The sequence below is a fragment of the Lentinula edodes genome (genome assembly GCF_021015755.1).
Source record: "Lentinula edodes strain Le(Bin) 0899 ss11 chromosome Unknown C8R40scaffold_36, whole genome shotgun sequence".
NCBI lineage: Eukaryota > Fungi > Basidiomycota > Agaricomycetes > Agaricales > Omphalotaceae > Lentinula > Lentinula edodes.
The window spans coordinates 291,930-313,274 of NW_025764342.1; the positions used below are offsets into that span (position 1 = coordinate 291,930).

The 21,345-nt window shown below is 45.9% G+C and overlaps 6 protein-coding genes across 6 annotated transcripts; 4 read left to right on the forward strand and 2 right to left on the reverse strand.

The window, feature by feature from the left end:
• Positions 1 to 3,124: 3,124 nt before the first annotated feature.
• C8R40DRAFT_1174443 (uncharacterized protein) lies at positions 3,125 to 3,768 on the reverse strand (the record flags this gene model as incomplete). The annotated part of the gene is made up of 4 exons (XM_046232187.1): positions 3,125 to 3,357; positions 3,416 to 3,489; positions 3,544 to 3,659; positions 3,724 to 3,768. The coding sequence occupies 4 exons, from the start codon at positions 3,766 to 3,768 to the stop codon at positions 3,125 to 3,127; spliced, it is 468 nt and encodes a 155-aa protein (XP_046082747.1).
• A 5,751-nt stretch (positions 3,769 to 9,519) lies between these two features.
• On the reverse strand, positions 9,520 to 10,458 carry C8R40DRAFT_1072399 (uncharacterized protein; the record flags this gene model as incomplete). Its single annotated transcript, XM_046226457.1, has 6 exons — positions 9,520 to 9,630; positions 9,779 to 9,832; positions 9,879 to 10,094; positions 10,147 to 10,203; positions 10,255 to 10,317; positions 10,372 to 10,458. The coding sequence occupies 6 exons, from the start codon at positions 10,456 to 10,458 to the stop codon at positions 9,520 to 9,522; spliced, it is 588 nt and encodes a 195-aa protein (XP_046082748.1).
• A 1,312-nt stretch (positions 10,459 to 11,770) lies between these two features.
• On the forward strand, positions 11,771 to 12,909 carry C8R40DRAFT_1072400 (uncharacterized protein; the record flags this gene model as incomplete). Its single annotated transcript, XM_046226458.1, has 6 exons — positions 11,771 to 12,012; positions 12,095 to 12,156; positions 12,239 to 12,514; positions 12,673 to 12,695; positions 12,747 to 12,849; positions 12,899 to 12,909. 6 exons carry the CDS (start codon positions 11,771 to 11,773, stop codon positions 12,907 to 12,909), a joined length of 717 nt encoding a protein of 238 aa, XP_046082749.1.
• A 1,655-nt stretch (positions 12,910 to 14,564) lies between these two features.
• C8R40DRAFT_1174446 (uncharacterized protein) lies at positions 14,565 to 15,532 on the forward strand (the record flags this gene model as incomplete). The annotated part of the gene is made up of 3 exons (XM_046232188.1): positions 14,565 to 14,663; positions 14,741 to 15,358; positions 15,416 to 15,532. The coding sequence occupies 3 exons, from the start codon at positions 14,565 to 14,567 to the stop codon at positions 15,530 to 15,532; spliced, it is 834 nt and encodes a 277-aa protein (XP_046082750.1).
• Positions 15,533 to 16,161: 629 nt separating this feature from the next.
• C8R40DRAFT_1072402 (uncharacterized protein) lies at positions 16,162 to 17,016 on the forward strand (the record flags this gene model as incomplete). Its single annotated transcript, XM_046226459.1, has 3 exons — positions 16,162 to 16,269; positions 16,327 to 16,884; positions 16,942 to 17,016. 3 exons carry the CDS (start codon positions 16,162 to 16,164, stop codon positions 17,014 to 17,016), a joined length of 741 nt encoding a protein of 246 aa, XP_046082751.1.
• A 1,137-nt stretch (positions 17,017 to 18,153) lies between these two features.
• Positions 18,154 to 20,326, forward strand: C8R40DRAFT_1174448 (uncharacterized protein; the record flags this gene model as incomplete). Its single annotated transcript, XM_046232189.1, has 9 exons — positions 18,154 to 18,243; positions 18,314 to 18,515; positions 18,590 to 18,730; positions 18,785 to 18,850; positions 18,903 to 19,300; positions 19,359 to 19,537; positions 19,591 to 19,799; positions 19,858 to 20,004; positions 20,076 to 20,326. 9 exons carry the CDS (start codon positions 18,154 to 18,156, stop codon positions 20,324 to 20,326), a joined length of 1,683 nt encoding a protein of 560 aa, XP_046082752.1.
• Positions 20,327 to 21,345: the final 1,019 nt, after the last annotated feature.

The window sequence follows — 21,345 nt, forward strand, 5'->3', positions numbered from 1 at the left end:
AGCCATACCCGCAGGAGAGGAAATAGAAGCTTTAGAATCTTCAACTACTTTGATGGTAGTCTTGGATTTAGGCTTCTTGCTGTCCACAGGAACCTTAGTAGACGTGGAAGTTCGAGGAGCTGGGTCTACAGAAGGGGATCCTCTTAAGAGCTCATTATCGGAGTCTTTTGAATGGATGGACTGGGGAGAAGCAACTGAAGACAAACAAAATGAATAATCAAATAGAAATGAAGAAATTAAAAAGATACTCACGAAACGAGGAAGCGTCAGCCTTGAGGCTTTCGATTTCCCGATTTCTTCGAAGTGCCCTGGGGGGCACAGCCTGTGCTTTGTTGGCAGGGGAAGGCGAGATTAAATCGGGAACCTTGGGAGAGGAAACAGTTTTCGGAACTCCAGAAAGAGCATTTCGGCCTCGAAGTGAGACAAATGGGTCTAAATCCGTAGACGAAACCATGCGCATCATTGCGCTTCCCTCACGAAAACGCAGACAAAACGGAATTGGAAGGGCAGGGAATCGTTCGAATTTGGGAACACCCTGTAGATGAAACGGAATGAGAATAAAAAGAATTCAATGGGAAAGAACACTTACTCCAGCTGAAGACCGATGCTCAGGTGGAACCCCCCATTGTTGCGTCAGGTTGTCACGAAGAAAAATGGGAAGACCAAGAGATAGGGATTCTGCCGACAATAGAACCTGCTCCGCGAATAAAGGGCAATTAGCCCGACCGATCCAGAAGTCCCGGATATAGACCTAATGAGAACCATTAATATAACGATGTAGGAGGGATTTTCAGTTTACGTACCAAAAATGGTGCAGCCTCCTCAAAAACATCGTAATCTCCCGAGGACTCTGTGGAAGGAGAATCGTCCGTCAAAACCTGCAATGTTCGAACTGCCATTTGGGCAGAACAATACAAATCCAAGCCTGATGCTACCGACAAAGGGCGTAAAGTTTCGAAAGGGAAACAGAATGGAACTAAAGAGCGGGGATACGAAAAAGCGGGGAAGGGACCAGATCCATCGTAATCCGGAGAGTTATTTGAATCAATGATAGGAGGGGAGTAATCGCCTTGTTGAAGTCGTTGAAATACAGCGCTTTCAAAGAAAAGAGGCAGAGTGGATTTAAACGAGATACCCGCGAGCATCACCTGAGCTTCCATTAGAGAGCATGGTAAACGCGTGGTTGTGGCCGAAGATCGAGTTTGACTCGAGGTCGAAGCCATTTTGACGAACGAGATGAAAGAAAGGAATAAAGAGGGAAAACGGACTTCAACGAAAAATTTCATTGAACCCCGTGCCCCGAACCAAATAAAGGTACACACTGAATCAGTGTGTACGTCAGAGCAGTTCTCCGTGAAATGGAAGCTTGTTCTGTGACTAGATGATAAAAGATTGTGAATTAAAAATTCGAAATGTGATAGGAATACCAAAAAAGTATTCAATTCAAATTGAGCGCTAAACTGTTACGATTCGTAGCAGGCGTGTGAATAAATTGATAAGATGAGCGCTAGAAACCCATTTGAGGGCATCCAAATTGATTGGAGAGCACGGAGAAGTAGAGATCCAAACCCAGTGAATTACATTAAAAGGAGATATAGTCTTGTCGAATCAATCTAATAACAGATTGGGTATCCTTTCCCGATACAAAACTACGAATGACCGAGGACGGTCAAATTCTTTAGTTTGGGGGGGATGACACGCCTAAATTTTGGCTAGACGTCTATGCTGTGAATTGTGACATTTTCACGTATAGATTTGTATCAAGAGGACTGTAATTGAGACCCAGATTGACAGTCAAAGTCAATACTGAATCAGTCTAATAAGTTGAAGGGACCATATACCCATACTACCACAAGTTGGTTAGTTTACCCATCCCCGATACTACCTACGGATAGCAGTCTACCTGTTTGTCAAGCAGGATTATACCAGACTCGGACTACATCCGAAGGATGACCATTCACGTATGACATACCAAGGGTATTCTTATTGGACCTTACACTGGCAGGAGTTTGGAAGAACTTACTCAAGTGACCATGAACCGAGGATTGACTCGAAATGACTTTCTAGAACTCAGGAATTATCAAATACTCCTTCTAGAACAAGATCATGCATTAATCTAAAGGACTGCGATTTAGTCTAATAGACCAATCAAGTTGCATGGTTGAGGAAAATGACTAGAAGAATGATCGAAGTACTGCGAGGCTCCGAAGACATATCAAATGAATGTCAAAGAGTCCTGACGTAGAAAATATTGAAGAATGCAATTAAATGAATACTATGTGTAACTCCCTTGATTGAGTATAGGCACAATGGGTGTCTATTGAAAGAGAGAAGCAATTAGTTTAATCCAGATGGATCAGATTGATGGGATTAGAATCGAGGAGAGCTGATTTGCCTCCGGACGAGGTGACAAACGATCAAATACCTACCTATGTTTGGAGGTATACTAGAATCTTGGAACCAATATGGACCAAATAAGGACATGTAGATTCAAATTAAATGGTATCTGACTGAGTGTAGAAGTTTCCTTGCGGTTCCGAACGTTTATTGTATTAAATTAATTGTACTATGCGACTCTATATTCTGTAGGTATAAATAGCGATCCGATGTATCTGGAATACAAGTGATTTTGGGACGACGTTGCAGTGCTAATCCGTAAAAAAGGAAAGACACACTCCCGCCAGACTGAAACCTCTTCGCTAGCAGCCATTCGGGCCCGGCACTTGTGAGTATAGGAACGTCGTGTTCTGCTCCTTGTGACTGCGAGAAGTCTATCCAGTTGTTGGGTATTCTTCGAACTTAGGATCAGTCGTTGGTCTTAAGGGCAAATCACGCTGTGTGGTTGTGCCAGCACATAGTTCTAGCCCTCTGTAGGGGTCTGTGTGTTTCGGTTTTAATTTACTTTGATTCAAACCCCCAATTCTTGATATACCCAAATCAATACAAACCAAAGCACAAATTGTGCTGAATCTACCTTGATCAAAGGAATATATCGAATCCTTAGAACGATTCAAATTGATTGATCAAAGCTTCGTACTTAGCTCTCAAAGCTTTGCGGAACCTTTGCCAACGCTACCCCTTGCTATTAAATAAATTTGATAGCAGTGAACTCGCATATTGTGTATTAGATTGGTTGGTTGGAGTGCCCATTAGATTCCTTCCTTTCTCTTTCACACAAAAACGAGGCAAGCTCGTTATCGCTTGTATGTGACCTAAACGGAGTGGTCTGTAGTTTTGTCGGTCCATAGCTATCGCCGCTTGCACGTTTTGATCCCTTCAAAAAGTATTTCGGGGCAGGTGCAGAAAATTTGAAAGTAACGGGTGTAGCTCCTCTTACTTCGCCAGCTGTGGCGGAGCCTGCTCTCAGAAAATTTGTCAGTACAGGTCTTTTCGCGAAGGGCTAAAAGACCCGGACTAGCATGTTTCTCGTCCCGTTGTTTGAGGGCTCCCTTCTGGGGTGGGGGCGTTTTTGCCCGCCCTCGCGTGTTCCTATCTCAATCTCAGTATCTGGCTGCGACAGGAAGCCAATACAGATGGACATACACCTCTTCCGCATTGGAATTAGGATTATCGACAATCTTCTGGATAATCCCATCGTCGTCCACCCCATAACGGTAATAGTCGTGGGTTTCCCTTCTGTACCAACTCAATCGACGGGGCTTGTGAACAGTCAGCGAATGGTCAGTCTTGGTTGTCTAGGCCAAAGTTAGAATGTCCTCATACCGTCGAATCATGGGTTCCGTCGTCGGTGGCCTCGTCTGGTTCCATTCTTGAAAGTATCAGTCCAACTGTAGATGTTTATAACCAGGTCCATGGAGCTCGAAAAGTGCTCATCGCAACACGTGAACTAAACTCAGCGCTAATCCCACAAGCGGAGTCGTACTGCCATTAGAAGGATAACTTCTGTTATCGACTGAATGATGCCTACGATAGGCAATTATCTTCCTATCAATATTCAGGTTCCATGTCGCACCACGACATGATGCACGAAATTTGCCGATGCAGGTTGATGGCTATCGTCCCTGAATCGATAACACAGCTGTGAGTGCCACCGTCTTGTACAGATTTTTGCTCAATTCTCACCTTTGTGTTCGCACTATTCTATTCTACCAGAAATTTCGTCTTCGAACCAAACTCGATTGTGGTATGGCTCGCCGCCGTAGAGATGGTTCGGACGAACAGCCGTGTCGATGTCAAGAATGTTTGAAGCACAATCCGGAGGGATTACTAGTTTCATCGTCTACTTTGAATGCACATCGACATCGGGAGCGTCTGCGAGCCGCTTTCTCCGGTGTCGAAAATCCAGAATCAAATCGAACAGACGAAAAAAACAATTCAGAGAGCATATCCAGTGGAAGTGCCCAGCCGGGTCCCATGCCACATATTCCTTCTCCTCCGCCTCTTTCGGTGGAAATGGAAGAAAACGAAAACTGGCTGCGATCAATTGTATCTGAGAAAGATATCCGTCTAGAAACTCTATATGATTCGGAGACTCATTTGGAATTCATTAATCATCCTTCTCCTAACCTATCCTTTGTCTCTCCGGATCCAGAAACCTTACTTCATGTTAACTCCGGAGATTTCAGTCTCAAGACAACCAGCACCCGTAATATGCGATTCTTGGAGACGGAGGCAAGACTTTGTGGCCTACTGAAGCAAATTCAGGCCCTTCCACCGGCAGTACGTTCGATAGGAGAATTGGATGTGGAGAATGAACTGTACACGGCATTAGACAAAATCCATCGCTTCAAAGGTAGACAGTGGAAATTGCAAGCCTATCCTAACGGCATTGGGGGTATGACAGTCAACAATAGTATGTGAATTTCCAATATTTTCTCCTCTAGTGTTTGAACCCCCGTTAGCTCGTCATTTTACAGCTCACAAGCCAAACCCTGATATAGCGCCAATATTTATTGCTGCCTTGATTATATATATCAAATTTCAAACCCCCGTTCGCCAGATGCGAGTCATTCTGGCACTATTACGCTGTATCATCAGAGCGTTGAAGAGAAACCTTGTTGATTCGCACCTTTCTTCGCAGATTCCAATGGATGTCCACACTATCATCGATTGCTATGACATCGATCCCACCTTGCACGCTTTCGTTGCATGCCCCACCTGCTATGCGCTGTATCCTTTAACAGACGAAGCGCTAAAGAATGCAGAAAGTGTCTTCCAAGCAGATCAACCTCTTCCCGTATGCGATGAGAGGTCTCACCCAGACTCAGCGCCGTGTGGAACAACTCTTTGGAGAACTCGTCGCATTGACCATCGAACGTTTGTTACCCCCATACGAAAACAGATTTTTCAGGATCTGAAGGAATGGATAGGAAGAATTGTGGCCACTCCGGGCATTGAAGATGCTATGGATCAACATCAGCAAAGCTCGCCTCCCGCAGATGGCGATCCAGAAAGAGATTTTGTGGATTCCACAACATTTCGCCAATTCAAGGGCGCGGATGGCGAGCCATATGCAATACCTCAGGTGGGCCCTTCTGGATCGCCGGACCTGCGACTCGTGACAAGTCTAGGATTCGATGCTTTCAATCCGTTCCACTCCAAGACAGCGCATGCAATAGTCCAATCCACAGCTCTATACATGGTGATCCTGTCTTTGCCAGAGCACCTTCGATATCGACCCGAGAACATGTATCTGCTCACTGTCATGACTGGAAAACCTAGCCAGCATCATATCAACTTCACCCTACGTAAACTGGTGAAGCAACTACTTCCTTTCTGGGAAGGACTGTTCTACGTACGCACCGCACGCTATCTTCTCGGGCGAAGAGTATTCATAGTGCTCATTCCTGCCGTATGCGACACTGAAGGTGCACATCAGCTTTCGGGATTTGCTTCGCATAGCCATACATACTTCTGCAGACGATGCCTATTACAAATCGGTGACATTCACAATCTTGTACCGGAAACATGGATCATGCGCGACCCCGCTCAGCATAGAGAGCTAGCTCTCAAATGGAGAGAGGCTTCAACGGAAGAAGAACGCCAGAAAATTTACGATGAGCATGGAATTCGATGGTCAGAGCTCTTAGAGTTACCATACTGGGACCCTGTTCTTTTCACGATCATCGACGACATGCATTTTGCGCAGCTGGGGCTCTTTGAAACTCATCTTCGTGACATATGGCAAATTGATCACGAAAAACCCGGCGGTGATGGTCTTTATCCGGAAGTCAAAGACCAACAGAAACTTTCCAAAGCCAGCCTGCGCAATCTCCTAAACGAAATCCGGGAAAATCGAACAACCTTACAGAAGCGCTTGCAGGAACAAAAGAAAAAAACTCTTTGGTATATTTGTTTCAAGCTTGGGCTACGCACTGGGGTCCGGAAGAAGAAATCCTTGGTAGACCAAATACTAACATGGGTGGGTCTTGCCTCGATTATTTAGGTGTATTCATTATGATGCTGCTGTCTAGCGTTGGAGATCCGGACCGGCCAATGTACCTAAAGTTCCTCCGCTGAACTATAATGATGTCCCGGATGCCTGGGAAGGCGATGTATATATCTTTTATCTGCGCGTGCAACTTGATCACCTAACCTCGGAATACAGGATTTCGATGTTGTTTCGGATTCCGATGTTGTTTCGGATTCTGGGGTTTCTGACGCCGTATGCTTAATCTTGTTTTTCAGATTACCTACTCACTAAACAATCTGACATAGTCGTTTGGTTCGAGAGCCTCATCGGCACCATTGGTGCTGCGCCCTGCACCAAGCTTTGCTTTCAACAAAGACTCTGCTTTCGAGAAACTCAAATCAAAAACGCTCGACTTCTCCGGCAAACCTCCTTCGCTCAGCAAGCCCAACCTTCAGACTCTCAAAGCACTATGTCAGGATCTGGGCATTCATTACAATTCGATTGATAGTAAACGAATACTCGCTGCACGAATCATGGACTACGTGTGTCTTTCTTTGAGCTTTATGATACACCTCTGATAGCGGTGGGACAGCGTAAAGAAAATGGGTCAAATGATCCAGTGCCGGTTTCGAAATTCGACTCACTGGTTTATGACAAGATCAAAGCCAAATTTGAAGTGGAGGAGCCCACGAGAACCACGTTGATGAACTATGAGTACACCTACCTCGAGCGCTTATGCAAAGACTACAAGGTTCCACCGTTTGCTACTTCCGATCCCCCTCATTCGACCGTGACCAAAGATGATCTGGGACGAAGATTGTTACTCTGGGTGAGCCACCACTATCATTGAAATAACATCGACGTTCCGATCGTTGTTAGCGTCAGGAGCATCGTGACACTCCATTGAAACAGACCCTACCTTGACATGTTATTGGCAGGGATCTGCTGGAGGAAGTATGGGCGGACATGAAGCGAACCGTTTTACCCACTTGGATTCAAGCGCCGCCCCCGAATTGGGGGACCCCTGCGCAAGGAAAGCTTAGTGCTGAGGAGTATAAAGTCGTGTGCTCAATCTCACTGGTCATTACACTAATCCGGGTATGGGGATATGGCACTGAAGATGCTCAGTCACGTCGTTTTCAGATGTTGCTAAACTACCTGGACCTTGTTCACGCCATTCATGTCCTTCTGCTCTGTGAAACATCTTGGCAGTCAAGGGAATATTACAGATCTCACATGCAGAGATATCTAGAAACTGTCTTGGTGTTGTATCCTGATTTCACGCTGAAACCTAACCACCATTTCTCACTTCATGTTGTCACTGACCTGGAAACCATGGGACCAGGACATGCTCGCAGTACCCCAGTATTCGAGCGCATCAACCACTCTCTACAAGAACTCAATGCAAATCAACACTTGGGTGACTTTTTGGTTGTTTATCATTGGCGAATATTTTAGTGACGGTTCATTTCAGGTGAAGTCGAAGCTACCATGTTGACTGCCTATTGCCGGCAAGCCAACCTGCAGTTGATCTTGGATCACAACGCCGATGTACGACAAGACGTTGATGAAGCCCTGAATGCTCTGAAAAATATTGAACGCGAGGATCATCGCGGAATGTTCGCTGGAACTGACCTCTCGGTTTGGTCAAGCACCGAGTTCAAGGCCACTCCCTGTTGGATTCAACACTCTACTTTGGATCGCATAACAGATCACCTATGTGGGATATATGATCTTCCTCGCTCCTATTGGAGTTCCACGCTGACTCGTCAGGCCTATAATTTGGCGGGTGTTGCAATCGGGCGAGTGATTTATTCTCATAGAGTTCGCCAGAATTCTGTCGTTTTTTGCCATGATGGAGCATTCCTTGCTGGCACAATTGACGAGGTCTTCACTCACTCCCATCTCCACCCTGTCACCCAGAAAACACGCAAAATCACTTATCTCGAAGTTTCGGTCTTGGAGGCTATCAACGAACAAAATGACTTATATCGGAAGCTTCACTGTGGATGGTTGTGTTTGCGAACTTCCACTATCGCGAGAACTCTCACTATACCGCTGTCAAGTATAGTCTCGCACTTCGTCAGGACAGAGTTATCACTTTCTATAGAAGGAAACCTGGTCACGCATGTATACCCTGTCCCCAAGGTAAGTAGAATTCGGTCTCTCTAGATCTCCGTTGATCACAATTCATGGCATATCACTAGGTGTTCTTTGACAATGAATCAGCTATGCCAACCCCGACCAGTTGATTAAGAGACTGTCTGGTGTCTGTATGCCCTTTGTTCTAAAATGCGCCGTTGGCGTCCGCTTGTATTGTGAAGGGAATAAGAACAATAGCTCTTCTTTGTTCCGTCGATTGTATCTGTACTTGAATGGGATTCTTCCTCCTTTCTTATCTTTGCGTTTGTCAAGAGTTTTGACAAAATCGAATACCATATATAAGTCTTGAGGCTTCCTTCCTTGAAACACAACGCGTCCTTGAATATCCATGAACTCTGTAAGTGCTCCATTACCTTTGGATGAGTCTTCTCAAACTGCTACAGAAAGTTCGCATCGTATCATCCGACACCCAGGAATTGCGATTCCTGGAACAGCAGGTCGAGGAAAACCGTCGACAAGTTCTTCAACTACGTAGCGAGGCCGTGGCATTGCGCCAACAAGTAGAAGGTCCATCTCGAGAGACGTCAGAAGTCAAGGTACGTGCTGTTCCATCTTCTATCGACTGACACAAAATCTCAAAAGTTACTCAGATCGGCCCGAAACCTGAACACCAGGATTCCCTCGCTCGTTTAGAGAGGGCCAAGGCATTGACTCTGAGTTTCCGGACCCAGATATTGGCTTGTTTGGATTGTGATCTGAACGACGCCAGATACATGCATGGAATCACGACAAATGATGTTCGTATCAGTTTTCTCGCGAGATGTTGTCATTTATCAATATAACCATGCTATAGTCACAGCAATTCTGGTCTTTACTGGAACAAATCAAATCTTCGAGAGGTGAGATCGTCTTATCAAAAGCTCTGGTAAGCAATGTAATCACCATCTATGAATATCGCTTCGACGACTAAACAATTTCACTAGATGCACTCCCCTGCCGCAGACAATGTCCAAGATAGACCCCCATCGGAAACGACAGCGCTGTTAGTGGAACAATGCCTCGTACTTTGTGAAATGGCTGGGAAACTGAAGGGCTCTGGTCACGAAGATCGTCTTTTCCAAGAGTGCACTGATTTGTTTCACCGGGCACAGTGTCTGTAGAAAGAGTTTACATTGCACTTGAACCAGATTCAACTGATATAATTCAGACAAAATATGCTATGTAGAAGTGATATACTATGAGCAATACTGCGATCAACTCTCCGAAAACTGAGATCATTGACCACACGATTGAAGTACAGACAAAAGCGCCAGTTAGCATCGTGATATCTACAGCAATCTGTGAGATAGCGGAATCCTGTACAAAAGTAAGTAACAAGCGTAGATGATAAATTAGACATTACCATGCCCTCGACCGCGGCTAGAACTTGAACTCGTTTTGAGGTAGAGCGCTGGACGAGTGTGAATATAGCGACACCCGGAGTTACAAACCCGATAGCCACTGCATGCGGTTGATTCCGAAACATTGTGGAGACCTTCCACAGAAGTTTGATTGAAAACAGGACGTAGCTCAAGGTACCTGCGTTAAACAAGATTTTTGGAAGTGGGAAAGTATCTAACTGATGAATTATGAGCATCAGCAGCTATAAATCAATGAATGCAATCACTCACAGCGACAGCCCCTAAGGCAATGAAGCGATGGGCATTGAATCTTGGAATTTCAGAGATCTGATGAAAGGAATTCAAATCGAACGCAACGCAAGTAACTCGGTAACCTACATCATGATCATTGGGATTGTCGCTTTCGTCCTGCGGAGCCCCACCGAACCGACTTGTTTCGTTCTGATCTCATGCGACATGAACCGGTATCAACGACCAGAATAAAGATCCGCTCACTAGTTTTGGTGGCTGAAGGGCCTCAGTACTGTGGCTGGTTTCCGCCGCTTTCTGGAGTTTCGTGGATGTCTTTTTTGAGATTGCCATGAAGGTCCGGTTTGAAACCAGGACGTGGATAGATTGTTGAACCCTGAGCGTGAGTTCTAGAGTCTAGTTATAAACTAGTCCGGGCCGGCCACCCCCCCAGCCATGTGCTATGTGCATGATCATTGATCTCGTAATACAGACCATTAAATTATAACATCGAACTCTCCTACTTTTACCTTGGACGTTAGCAATGCTACAGAGTCAAACTCGATAGCAGCTAAAATATCATCATCGGCATCCAAACTCCAACCTCTAGACGATCTATCAAGCTTTTCTCTCTCTTTTCGAGCACAACTCAGGTTCAATGAGGAGAGACTCCCACTCTAAAACGAATCAAATTGAAGGTCGGTTCTTTCCCAGTCAGTTTGTGTTCCATTTCTTGCAATCAGGATAGTTTACTTGCTCCCTTCAGCACACAGAATCTTCTCCCGACAAACTCCTCTGTTTCCAATCACCCCTAGTATTTCTCTAACAAAGGTGCTACGCATGCAAGAGCGACGTTGAGGACCAAGGTAATCAGGGTTTCGGGGTATTCTACTACTCTCACAGTTGATCTCGACGCTTAATCATCTCATCCTCACAACTCATCATCACATCTTGTAAGTCACTGCCGGATTTACGAGATATAGACGAACATTCACGATGTCGTGAGCTTAACGTAGTTCTCACTCACGAAAATGCAGTATGCTTTCATGCCTTGCATGACCAGCCAACTCAATCGAGCAACCGCAGCATATCTCACAGATGCTACAGCAAGCTTCTGACACTCAAGGACAGTAAAAGAGTTCCCGGAAGAATCTTTGAATACCTCCCCGCGTATGTTTTCAATCACGTTTCTCTTTATAGCCTTGATGGTAGTACGCTACAATGTCATGATATTCGGGAGCGTTATTCACGCTGTTGGTAACATCGCGACCCAAGGAGTCCGACTCTCAACTGGTATCACTTGCCGCTTGAACTGTATCTGGTGTACGGTAAAATCAATAAGGTAGACATTGAACGGATGATTCGGAAATCGTGGAACTGAAATGTCCCTTTTAGAACGGTTTGAGACTAATGAATACGCAGGAGGGGATTGAAGATCGATTGAGATCAGAACCCATCGTCATACCGCTTTCTCTCTCTATCTATCTGAATCATCCGCCTTACCAATCCCATTCAACAATCGGTATTGCATTGACCGTCCCTCAATTCGTCTCCGTAAGCCGCTTTCAACACGCGCGCCAGTCCTCAATCGTCACTTTCACGCTACTTCTGGAACGCCGGTGCCCTTTCAGCTAATCATCTCGTTCTGCAAAACAAATCACCGACGATGAGCGTCTTCGGTGGCTCGTTGGAGTTGGAGAGCCAGCCTAAGTTGCGCTCCGTCTGGTACAGCGGAACCGGGTTCCATGACGAGGTTAGCGTTCAACTGCGCGAGGCTTATCTCCAGAATATCCACGAGGGAGATCGAATAGGGTATGGTTATTGGAAGTTGGGAATGACCACAAAATGTCTGTGTCCAAATGATGGACAAGCAGTTGAGAGTATTCAGTTTGCCATCCTGGTTGTGTTGTGAGTGCAATGTCCCAGATTTACCCAATGATATTAAGACCATCGTATCAGATAAGGATGATACTGTAAACGATGGGAACAGTACAGACAGTACTGCCACCATCGCAAAGCGACAGGTGATCGGCGCAGAGCGCGTCATCAGAGGTCCGCGCTATCAATTCCTCTATCCATCGCTCCCGCCACTTTTTGTTTCCCCGCGCCTTTCCTCGCGCCTCTTTTACTCCAGTGTTCCCGCGTCTCTCTGCACCCCACAGAACTCACTCATCGCCTCACAATATCCCTGCTTCCAGCCTCACTGCTCGCCTATCCAATCCCTCGCGACTCCCGCAGATGACCAGCCCGCGATCCTCTGGGCAATTGCGCGCCTTGTATGCTTCTCGAAGAGCGCGCGGCGTATCGTTAGCAGACGGGCCAGGATTTCTGTATGCGTTCGTTGATCACGGTCATCTTTGGAAAATCGGCATGTCCGACAATTACGATCGGCGGAGGGCCGAATGGGATCGTCAGTGCCCATGCTTTGACAGAATCTGGCTGCCTCCATTGCGCGTTCTGAGAAGAAGGAGATCCGGTACGATTTGCACTATTCAATCAATCTCAACGTACTCACCTGTTTTCAGAATGTTTAGCACATATTCTACTGGAGCTAAGGTGCCTCAATAGACCTCGCATCTGGTGCACACGATGTATGTATATCTTCCTTTCCATCATTCTATCTCAGTCTCTATTCCATTCAGGTGGAAGGCGTCACATTGAGAAATTTATCTTCCTCGGAAACTGGAGACGCGTTTGGCGAAGGGAAATTCGGCCAGTGCTTGTGCGCTGCACATCTTCATAAAGGTACGTTCTTTCCATGTTCTCTTGAAGTTGTCAACTGACAACTTCGCAGAATCTAGATAGCTATAAATATTCAGTACATATAGTCATGTATACTCTACCCGGCATGGCCCACAGAAGTGCTTCCAGAATTTGAGCAGAAGTCGTGCCTCATGACCCACAAGCTATGTCTTTAGTAGATTCATTGGATATCACCCTACTAACAATGATATTGCATAGCTCTCGAACTTCAATGTGTTGAAATCATCAAGACCTCAATGTTTGTTTCAAAAGGGAGACCTCAAACTATCAAGTGCTACTGTGTATATAGTAGTTGTGCCAATAAAATCCCGAAGTAATCATTGCTTGAAGTCATGTATCCCGACATCAACGTCACTGTCTCGACATCCCGACGCCAACGACATCCGGACGTCCCGATATATCGATGTCGGCGACGTCTAGACGTCCCGACGTCCCGACATCGGGTCACCATAAGCTGGGCGAGCTTATTTTGAAAAAGCGCATGCTATGCGCGAGGCTGTTTATATGTGAAAATTTTGAATCATTTTTGGTAGAATATTGGGCCACTATCTATACGAAGCTCCCAATTTTCTTTGTATTTCCTCCGACAGCTTTCAATGGAATAATTTTGAATAAACGGTCCCCGAATAGATTGAAAAATCGGCTCGGATTTTGTCAAGATACGATTGTGAATATTAATGGTAGGTTTTTCATATAAACTGTACTATATCGGGCCCATAACATGGACTGGGTTTAGGAAGAAATATTCAGAATTTTCGGCGTCCGGTAAGCCGAATAGTTTTGTACCAAACCTCACTATAAAATCAACCTTTCGGTCGCCAGAAAATCGGCTAATCCCCGCAGTGTTAACTATTAACGGTATTTGATGCGACGTACGGACTGTTGATGGGACCCTCGCTTACACCAAAAACCAGTTTACAACAGGGTAGGGAGGCCGTTGTAAGTTGGTTTTGATGCAGTTTTTGCGAAGCCGCTGTCCGGCCATCTTCGCTTAGCGCCTATATTGGTGGCACAAATTAATTGTCTGGTGTCCTGCAAATAATTCCTACGGGAAGTCATCCAGTGGTCCTTTCTCTCTGCGACATAACGAAACTTATAGTAGACCAAATCTATCTACATATACCGGCAGATAACTTCTTGCACTGAATTTATACAGGCATCGTGCGTCGACCCGTCGGAAAGATTGTTACCTTGTTATCTGCACATGGTCAAGTTTCTATCCATCAACGACGCTGAAGGACCCCTGATTATACACTATGATCCCAGACGGTGGTTCGGACAAGACACCCCCCCAAATTTGGTCTCTAGCCATAGGAAAATTCGGACAAAAGACCGCCATAGGCGGCAACCAGAAGGAAAAATTCGGACAAAACACCCTAAAATTTACCATAAATTGCACCAGAAAATTCAATAAACCAAATTTACAACCAGTTGCACTTTGCCGGCGTCGGAAAATTTGGACGCTTATACCATGGCCGGAGGGAAATTCGGACAAAAGTCCCTCCCAAAATTCTACTTTTGGTCCGGACAAAATCCCTCAGGATCAGGCAAAATTTTCATATGGGATCATAGGGTATAATCAGGGGTCCTGACGCTGATCACTGCGTTTTGTTTCCTTTCCTCCCTTCACCGCTGGTCGGTCCAGTATCCCTTGCAGTACTGTTTCAACAAAACCCGATTTTGTGCCTGATTCTGAAATGCAGCTGCTTTCTCCTTCTACAAAACTCTTTTCATTTTGGATCGGTGTACTCTTCCTTGTACCGACTATGGCTGTGCCCACTGGTTCTCCGACCAACGTGAGTGTCGACAACGAGTCGCGTTTTCTCCCCATCTCTAGCTATCTTAACTGATTTCTCTATTGTGACCGTCATAGGCTGGAACGTCACTTTCAATGTCCGGTGGATTGTCTGCTTCCAACCCAGACCTGCCAGGTCATAGTACGAGTGTAGATAGGAATGCTTATGACCAAGTCCTTCATGCCAAGGATGCCAATACTGGCCAGAATCCCATCATCGAAGCCAGACTCTGGATCGACCCTCATATCTTCGATGCCGACCTACATTATCGAACTGCTATGGGCTTCGCTGTTGAACATATGATGAAGCCAATTCGGTCGACGATCCTAAAAGATATCAAAACGAACGTCAAACCGAATATTCCGTCGTTAGAGTTCCCCAGTACGACTCCCGTTGCTGTGTATCGTCTCACGGGGAAAGACTTTGCAAACCAGGGTGACTTCGAGATTAGCTTTTCCGGTGTTACCAGACGTGATCGCACACGTTTCAGAAACTGGTGGTTTGCAATGCCTGGTTCGCTTGATCCCTCTTATTTTGGGCGTGTTGATCTGAAGTGTCTGGTTCCAACGCAGAAGGGATCGTATGTGGTCAAGAAAGAGTTGGTTACCGGGAAGATATCACGGCGTTATCCAGAACAGAATGAGGAAGTGTTGATATCGTTCAAGGACGGAAAGCCATTGTTCAAGAACGGAGAGGTACGGTACTTGGTTTCAATTTTGTGAACCTCAACTAATTAAAAAATGGCTTCAAAGGCTGTTTCTGAAGAAAGTCCGAAGAAGTCTGCTCCTGAAGAAACTCAGAAGAAGTCTAGCTTATCTCGAGTGAAGACATTGTTCGGGAAAAAACCTGGTGGGCCAAGTTCTTCCTGAAATCCATTATGGCACGAGAGAAGGTTCGTCAAGTCCTAGCAGTCTATCTATGCCTGAAGTCAAGTCTGATGTCGATATCTGAACAGTCAACTATGGGCACAGTACAGTACTTATGTAGGATCTCGCAAGTGCCAATTTATATGTATATGCTATTTCTGCAGGATGCGCTCCGGCCTTCTTTTCGATATCTCCATCGATCTTTCATGGAGATTCTTGCAGAACTACTACTTTGCAAAGGATTCAAGCCACGTCTGCATCGCCATCTCGCCACCTGGCGCTATCGTTGTATCCGCGCCTGTACTCGTCGGGTTGAATAAGTATGTGAAATGTCGTGGTCCGCTCTGATCTTGTTGTAACTTGTAGTCTCAAACCTGTCGCCCACTCGTGAACTGCAGTGGGTGCGTTTCATGAAGGCTGTCGAGCCATAAAAATAGGTATTACGAAGATCCGTCGGAGCTAGGGGAAAAAGTAGCTCAAATTTTCGTATAAAAGGGGACCGTGAGCTTTCTGCGTTTCATTCCATCCCCACCGCTGGTCGGTCAAAAATCGAGCATCTGCAGTGATTCTCAGCATCTTTCGCAAAACACTCCGCACGCCGTGCTCAAAACTGTTCAAAGTTCATTGTTACGATGCACTGGCTCTTTGCTTCAACGAAAGGGTTTTGCTCTGCTCTTTTCATGAGTATACTCCTCCTTGTGCCAGTTATGGCCGTACCCATTGTCCATCAAATTCCAGACGTGAGTGCTCGTTTGCGGTTTGACCTGATATGCTTTTTCAATTGATTCTTCTACCAGCCAAAAGAGATGTATTTGATGAGCGGTGGATTGTCACCCGACGCACCCAACATATCTAATGCAACCAGCGCCACTACCAACGCTTTGGTACAACACGTCGAAGAGGATGATCACGGTCATATACATGATGATCCATACCCAATCAAGGGCAAACTCTTTGTCCACCCCAACCTCTTTGAAGTCGGCACTCCACCCGAGCTCCGGGACGTCATGAAAAATGCTATCGAATCGATGCTCGAACCAATAATCCCAGAAATTTTAGCAGTATACGAGCAGAATCGTCCCGACTTGAAACTACAAGAACCACCGACCAGGATACCTCTCATCCGTATCTTCAAGAATCCGGCAATTACAGATATGTATGATTTTCGTTTGACGTTTTCCAAGAACCGACGCACGTATTTTGGACATATTGATAAGAAGTGTTTGATACTGGAGGGGGAGGATAAAAACAAGGTGTCGTTTGAATTCCAACCGGAATTGCTCACAGGGAAGATGGGAGAGGATGCTCGGTTGAAAAACAGGCTATTGGTATCGTTCATGGACGGTAAAACGGTTGTAAGTAGTATCCTCTTTTTTTCCACCACTGTCCATTCATTCGTTCTAATTGCACAGGATGTCACGAGAAATAATGGTCTCCTTTCGCACTTCAAATCTAAAACCAAGGGGACAAACCAAGGTTCTTCGTGATCATGATGAATGCCATTCAATGTGCGAGGCAGGCAGGTCAGTCAGCGACTGACTGACCGTTTTTCGAAAATTCTGACATATCTGATCCAGGTCGTTATATACATAAATACATGCCTTGAAGCTAGGATAGGTTGGGTTTTGTAGGCATACTGCTTCGATTTCTGTTATACATTTGGGTTCTTCAATGATCTTTTATTACTGATTGCAAGGATATCAGTATCCCATAGTATCTGAGTCGCGTCAAGTCCATCATGTGTTTATCATGTACATTCAAGTATGTACCTACTTGCAGTGACTTGTTCGAATCGTTGTTCTCAGTCTTCCTTCGGGAGATACGTGTAGGTTGACATAGTCATAGAATTTGGACAGGTTTGCCTTTTTGGGCTTCCACCGTCTCCAGCGTCCAAAGAAAGATTCCGGTCGGGATCGAACGAGCTTCGCCGCAGGTGAAAAAAGGCTGTAAGCGGACACGGACCCTAGTGGAAAACGAAGGCGAAAGATGTCGATGAGGCCTCAGTACTCAGTGAGGATCCTTTGAAAGCGCATTATTAGGCGCTGGCTCTATGGTCACATCTCTCCTTCTGCCATATCAGTTATGTCTATTCAAAAGCTGATCATCTTTCTTTCTCGCAACTTGGACTGGTTTCATGAATAGTCAGAAGCGACGAAAACAATACCGGAACGTTCAATTTTCCGTCATGCATTCACGCTCGACAAGCTGAGCATAACGCCTGCCGGGCTAGTCTTTTCATGAGCAGTCCCTGTACCTGATAGACGACCACCTGTCCACTCATGAGCTATACAACACGGACAGCTGGACTCGAGAGCATACATCTTCAAATACAACAACCAGTGTATCTACTATGGGCTTATCTGCAAGCAACACTTCCCAACTTGGAAGCTTGCGGGCAATGCAAATATTGAAGTTGAGAAGCTACCTTAATCCAACATCCACCGGAAAGTTTTCGGGGTCGGAGCAACTTTGACGATGCGGATGTTCAGAGAAAACTCACTTACTCAAGGTAAGTCATGGTTAACGCGTTGTGCAAGATGTAATTTCCTCCCTATAAAAAGTGCCCTAACCCTCAGCGATCTTCAGACTTCTCGTCTGCTTTCTCTGCTCTCAATACAACACCAATGTCCTCTCTCTCGAACTTCCCTAAGCTTCCTACCAGCGTCGGTGGTCAACCTATCCCAGACTTTCTCAAGTTCAAAGTCCGTGGTCCCGTAACGCGCCAACCTGTCTCCGACAAGTTCAACTTTGCGATCACTGCTTCCCCGCAATTTGGGACTCGAGGAAGGCTCGACCTTCGACGAGGGAAAGCTCTGGCACCCCATTCAATCGCTCGAATTTACCTCCAATAATGAATCCACCGGAGGTGGTTTGATGAGCTTCCGTGGCAATTACCAGGCCCGCTCGACCAGGCTAGTCGGCAAAGAAGCTTCCTCCAAGAGTGTCGTGAAACTTGACAGTGGCGAGTACGTCAAGGGCATCAGTGGTACGTGCTAGTTTCTTGAAACAAGGACAACATCTCTTGCCTCTATTTTATTCTGATCATAACGCACTGCTCAGGTACCGCTGACCACTATATCACTGGCCTCACGATTCATACAAGCAAGAGGGATGTTCCCGTCGTCACTGGAAGTGGCGGCGCTGACTTCCAGTTTGTCGTACCTGCCGATCATCAAGTGGTCGCATTCCACGGCACCGAAAGTGTGTACAACTTGCCACTCGTTCAATTTTCCTTGTTTGAAACTGCTGTGTTAGATGGTAATCGCGTTGCAAGCCTTGGTGTATTGCATCAACGCCGTCTCGAGACTATCTCTGATACTTGTAGGTCTTCTTCTCATCTTTATAGCTCAAACTCATGCCTAGTTCCTTAAAGCTGCGCTCGCCGCTGATGATCCCACTCCCGTTCTTAACGCATCTCTGTCCTCTCAATGGTTGGACGCTAACACCCAAAATGCTTGGGCTAATAACGACATGAGTACTGTCGAAAACCTGAAGATTCAAGCTAGTCAAGACTTACTTCCCATCTACTCCAACATCGCAACCAACGGCGATAGCGCTTGGACCGAAGTAGAAGGCGACGATGGAGAGATCTACTACCTCTCTTGGACTACGAACGGCGTCATCTGGTCGTACACGCCTACCGCTTCCAATAGCGTTAACAAGGCCAGTGGCACCACCACCGCTACTACCGATACGATTGTATCGATTGGCTCATACTCCACTACTGCCAACTTCCTCGGCATTAGTATGTACACTTGGAGTAACATCCCGGTATGCTCGGTGTAGCGTTGATTACTTACATAACTGAATTTTTCACCTCGTTTGATAGACTACCGTCGTCTCTGCAGTTCTTGCTCTCGGATTTGCTTTCTTGGTGCGCCCTATTATCCAGACTGGGCTTGAGATTGGGCTTGCAGCTGCTGCAAACCTCCTTGCCGAGGGCCTTGCCGCCGCTGGTTTAGAAAGTGCCGCTGTACTTGTCCCAGCAAGCGTAGCAACAATTGGAGGGTGAGCCTTTCCAATGTCAATTACTTATGTCAAATCGACTTTTTCTGTTTCAGAGTTGTCATTGCTGGCGTATTGGGTGTAGCACTGGCCTTGGGGTGCATTGCGCTTTCCAGTGTCATCTTCAAACAGTACTTCTTGGTTATCAATATCTATAATTTTGACACTGCCCACCAATGGGCAACTGTACAACACTATCAAGACAACTCAGTTGTGTCAAACGGGAGTTGGACAGACCAGACACTTGCCAAGTTCGTACTCAGTGGTCAGTACATAAAGTCAATGATTGTCATATAGCCTTGAGCTCTTATTGTACTGTGCAGGCAACAAGGTCGCTCCCCCAGGATTTGACCCAGTGACGACACTCGATAATGTCGTCACATATCTCAACGCTAATTTCCAAAATGACAGCACCTTCTTGGAAGGTCTCGGCGAGGCCATTGTCTTGAATCGTGACGACGCAGCAGCCGGTACGGATTATCTGGTTCCTGTACGATGCTAACTCAAACCGAATGACTGACTGCCTCTTTCGTACGTATAGCCTTGGCGATTAAGTACGTTGTCAACCGAACTTCGGACAATCAAATTGGTGCCGAAGGCATCAGTGGGTCTGGCGCAACATACGATCTAGGTAATTATTATAACAGTGGTACTTGGAACACCTCTACCTCTTGTCAAACCACCGCCGGGAGCTTGACCGTCAACTGCTTCACGCCTGCATTGAGAGGGGCGAGCAACGACACGTACACCTACGAAGTTAACGTTGGTCTTCCCCCCCCTTCATCGTCTTGAGCGCGAGGAATCGTGTAATAATATTCCTCGTTGTCCCCAACATGTATGTTTTCATTGTACTCCAAAGTTCTCTCTGAACACGGACGTATCATCTATATCTAAGCGCGTTCATGAAATGATACGAATATATACTTTTGTTCACACTGCTTGAGACCTGAAATTCCCCCCAGTCCGGGTTCCCTCATCACGGAATCCTGTCTTATAGGCTTTGTCGTTCAAGTGGGTGCGAGGACGATGAAACGATCCCGGGTAATTGGAATTCGGTGACAACAACTTGTTCATGTGGGACTTGTATGGGACCGCTTCTGTCCGAATGCATATGGCAATCGAACTCTCTGTCCTGCGTTACTGAACATTTGCAGTTGCGCCACATGGACAACACCATTGGATCGTGACACTCTATATATACTCAAATCAAGGCGCTACCACCACATCTCAAGGAAAGTCCCCTTCCTTTCCGCGCGCTAAACACTGCTAGGCACCATTTAAGTTGTTATTAGCTCGGGGGTACCGACGCAAGACGGAACATTGTGATGTCGGAATCAGGTCGGAATCAAACAAGCAAGTTCTTGAAGAGCTTTCAGCATGCGAAGTAGTTCTCCACTGTTCTTGGCAGGTGGTTCTTTACCCAAGTAAGACTTTTAGACACCTTGAGGTCAAGTTTCAACAATCTCGACTTTATACCCCCAGATTTATACCCCCAGACAAGCTTCAAACAAGGGATCCTGTGGATGCAGTCACTCAGCGCTGCCTTGTTCAGTGAGGATATAGCACAAAACGGTCCACCTTTTCCACCGTATTTGGCCCTCTTATTCTCGATGCAGCTCGATGCGATACGTGACCTGAGCCTGATCTCATCTGATTCTGGTAAAAAAAAACTCACCGCAGCATACATAATCTATTTTAAACGTTGTGTATTCGTCAACCTCAGCCTATCCTCAGAACGCTATTCAGGGATTATTATTAGCGTTTAAGCTGTCGCAGATGCTACTAGATAGATACTATGTAATGTATATGAT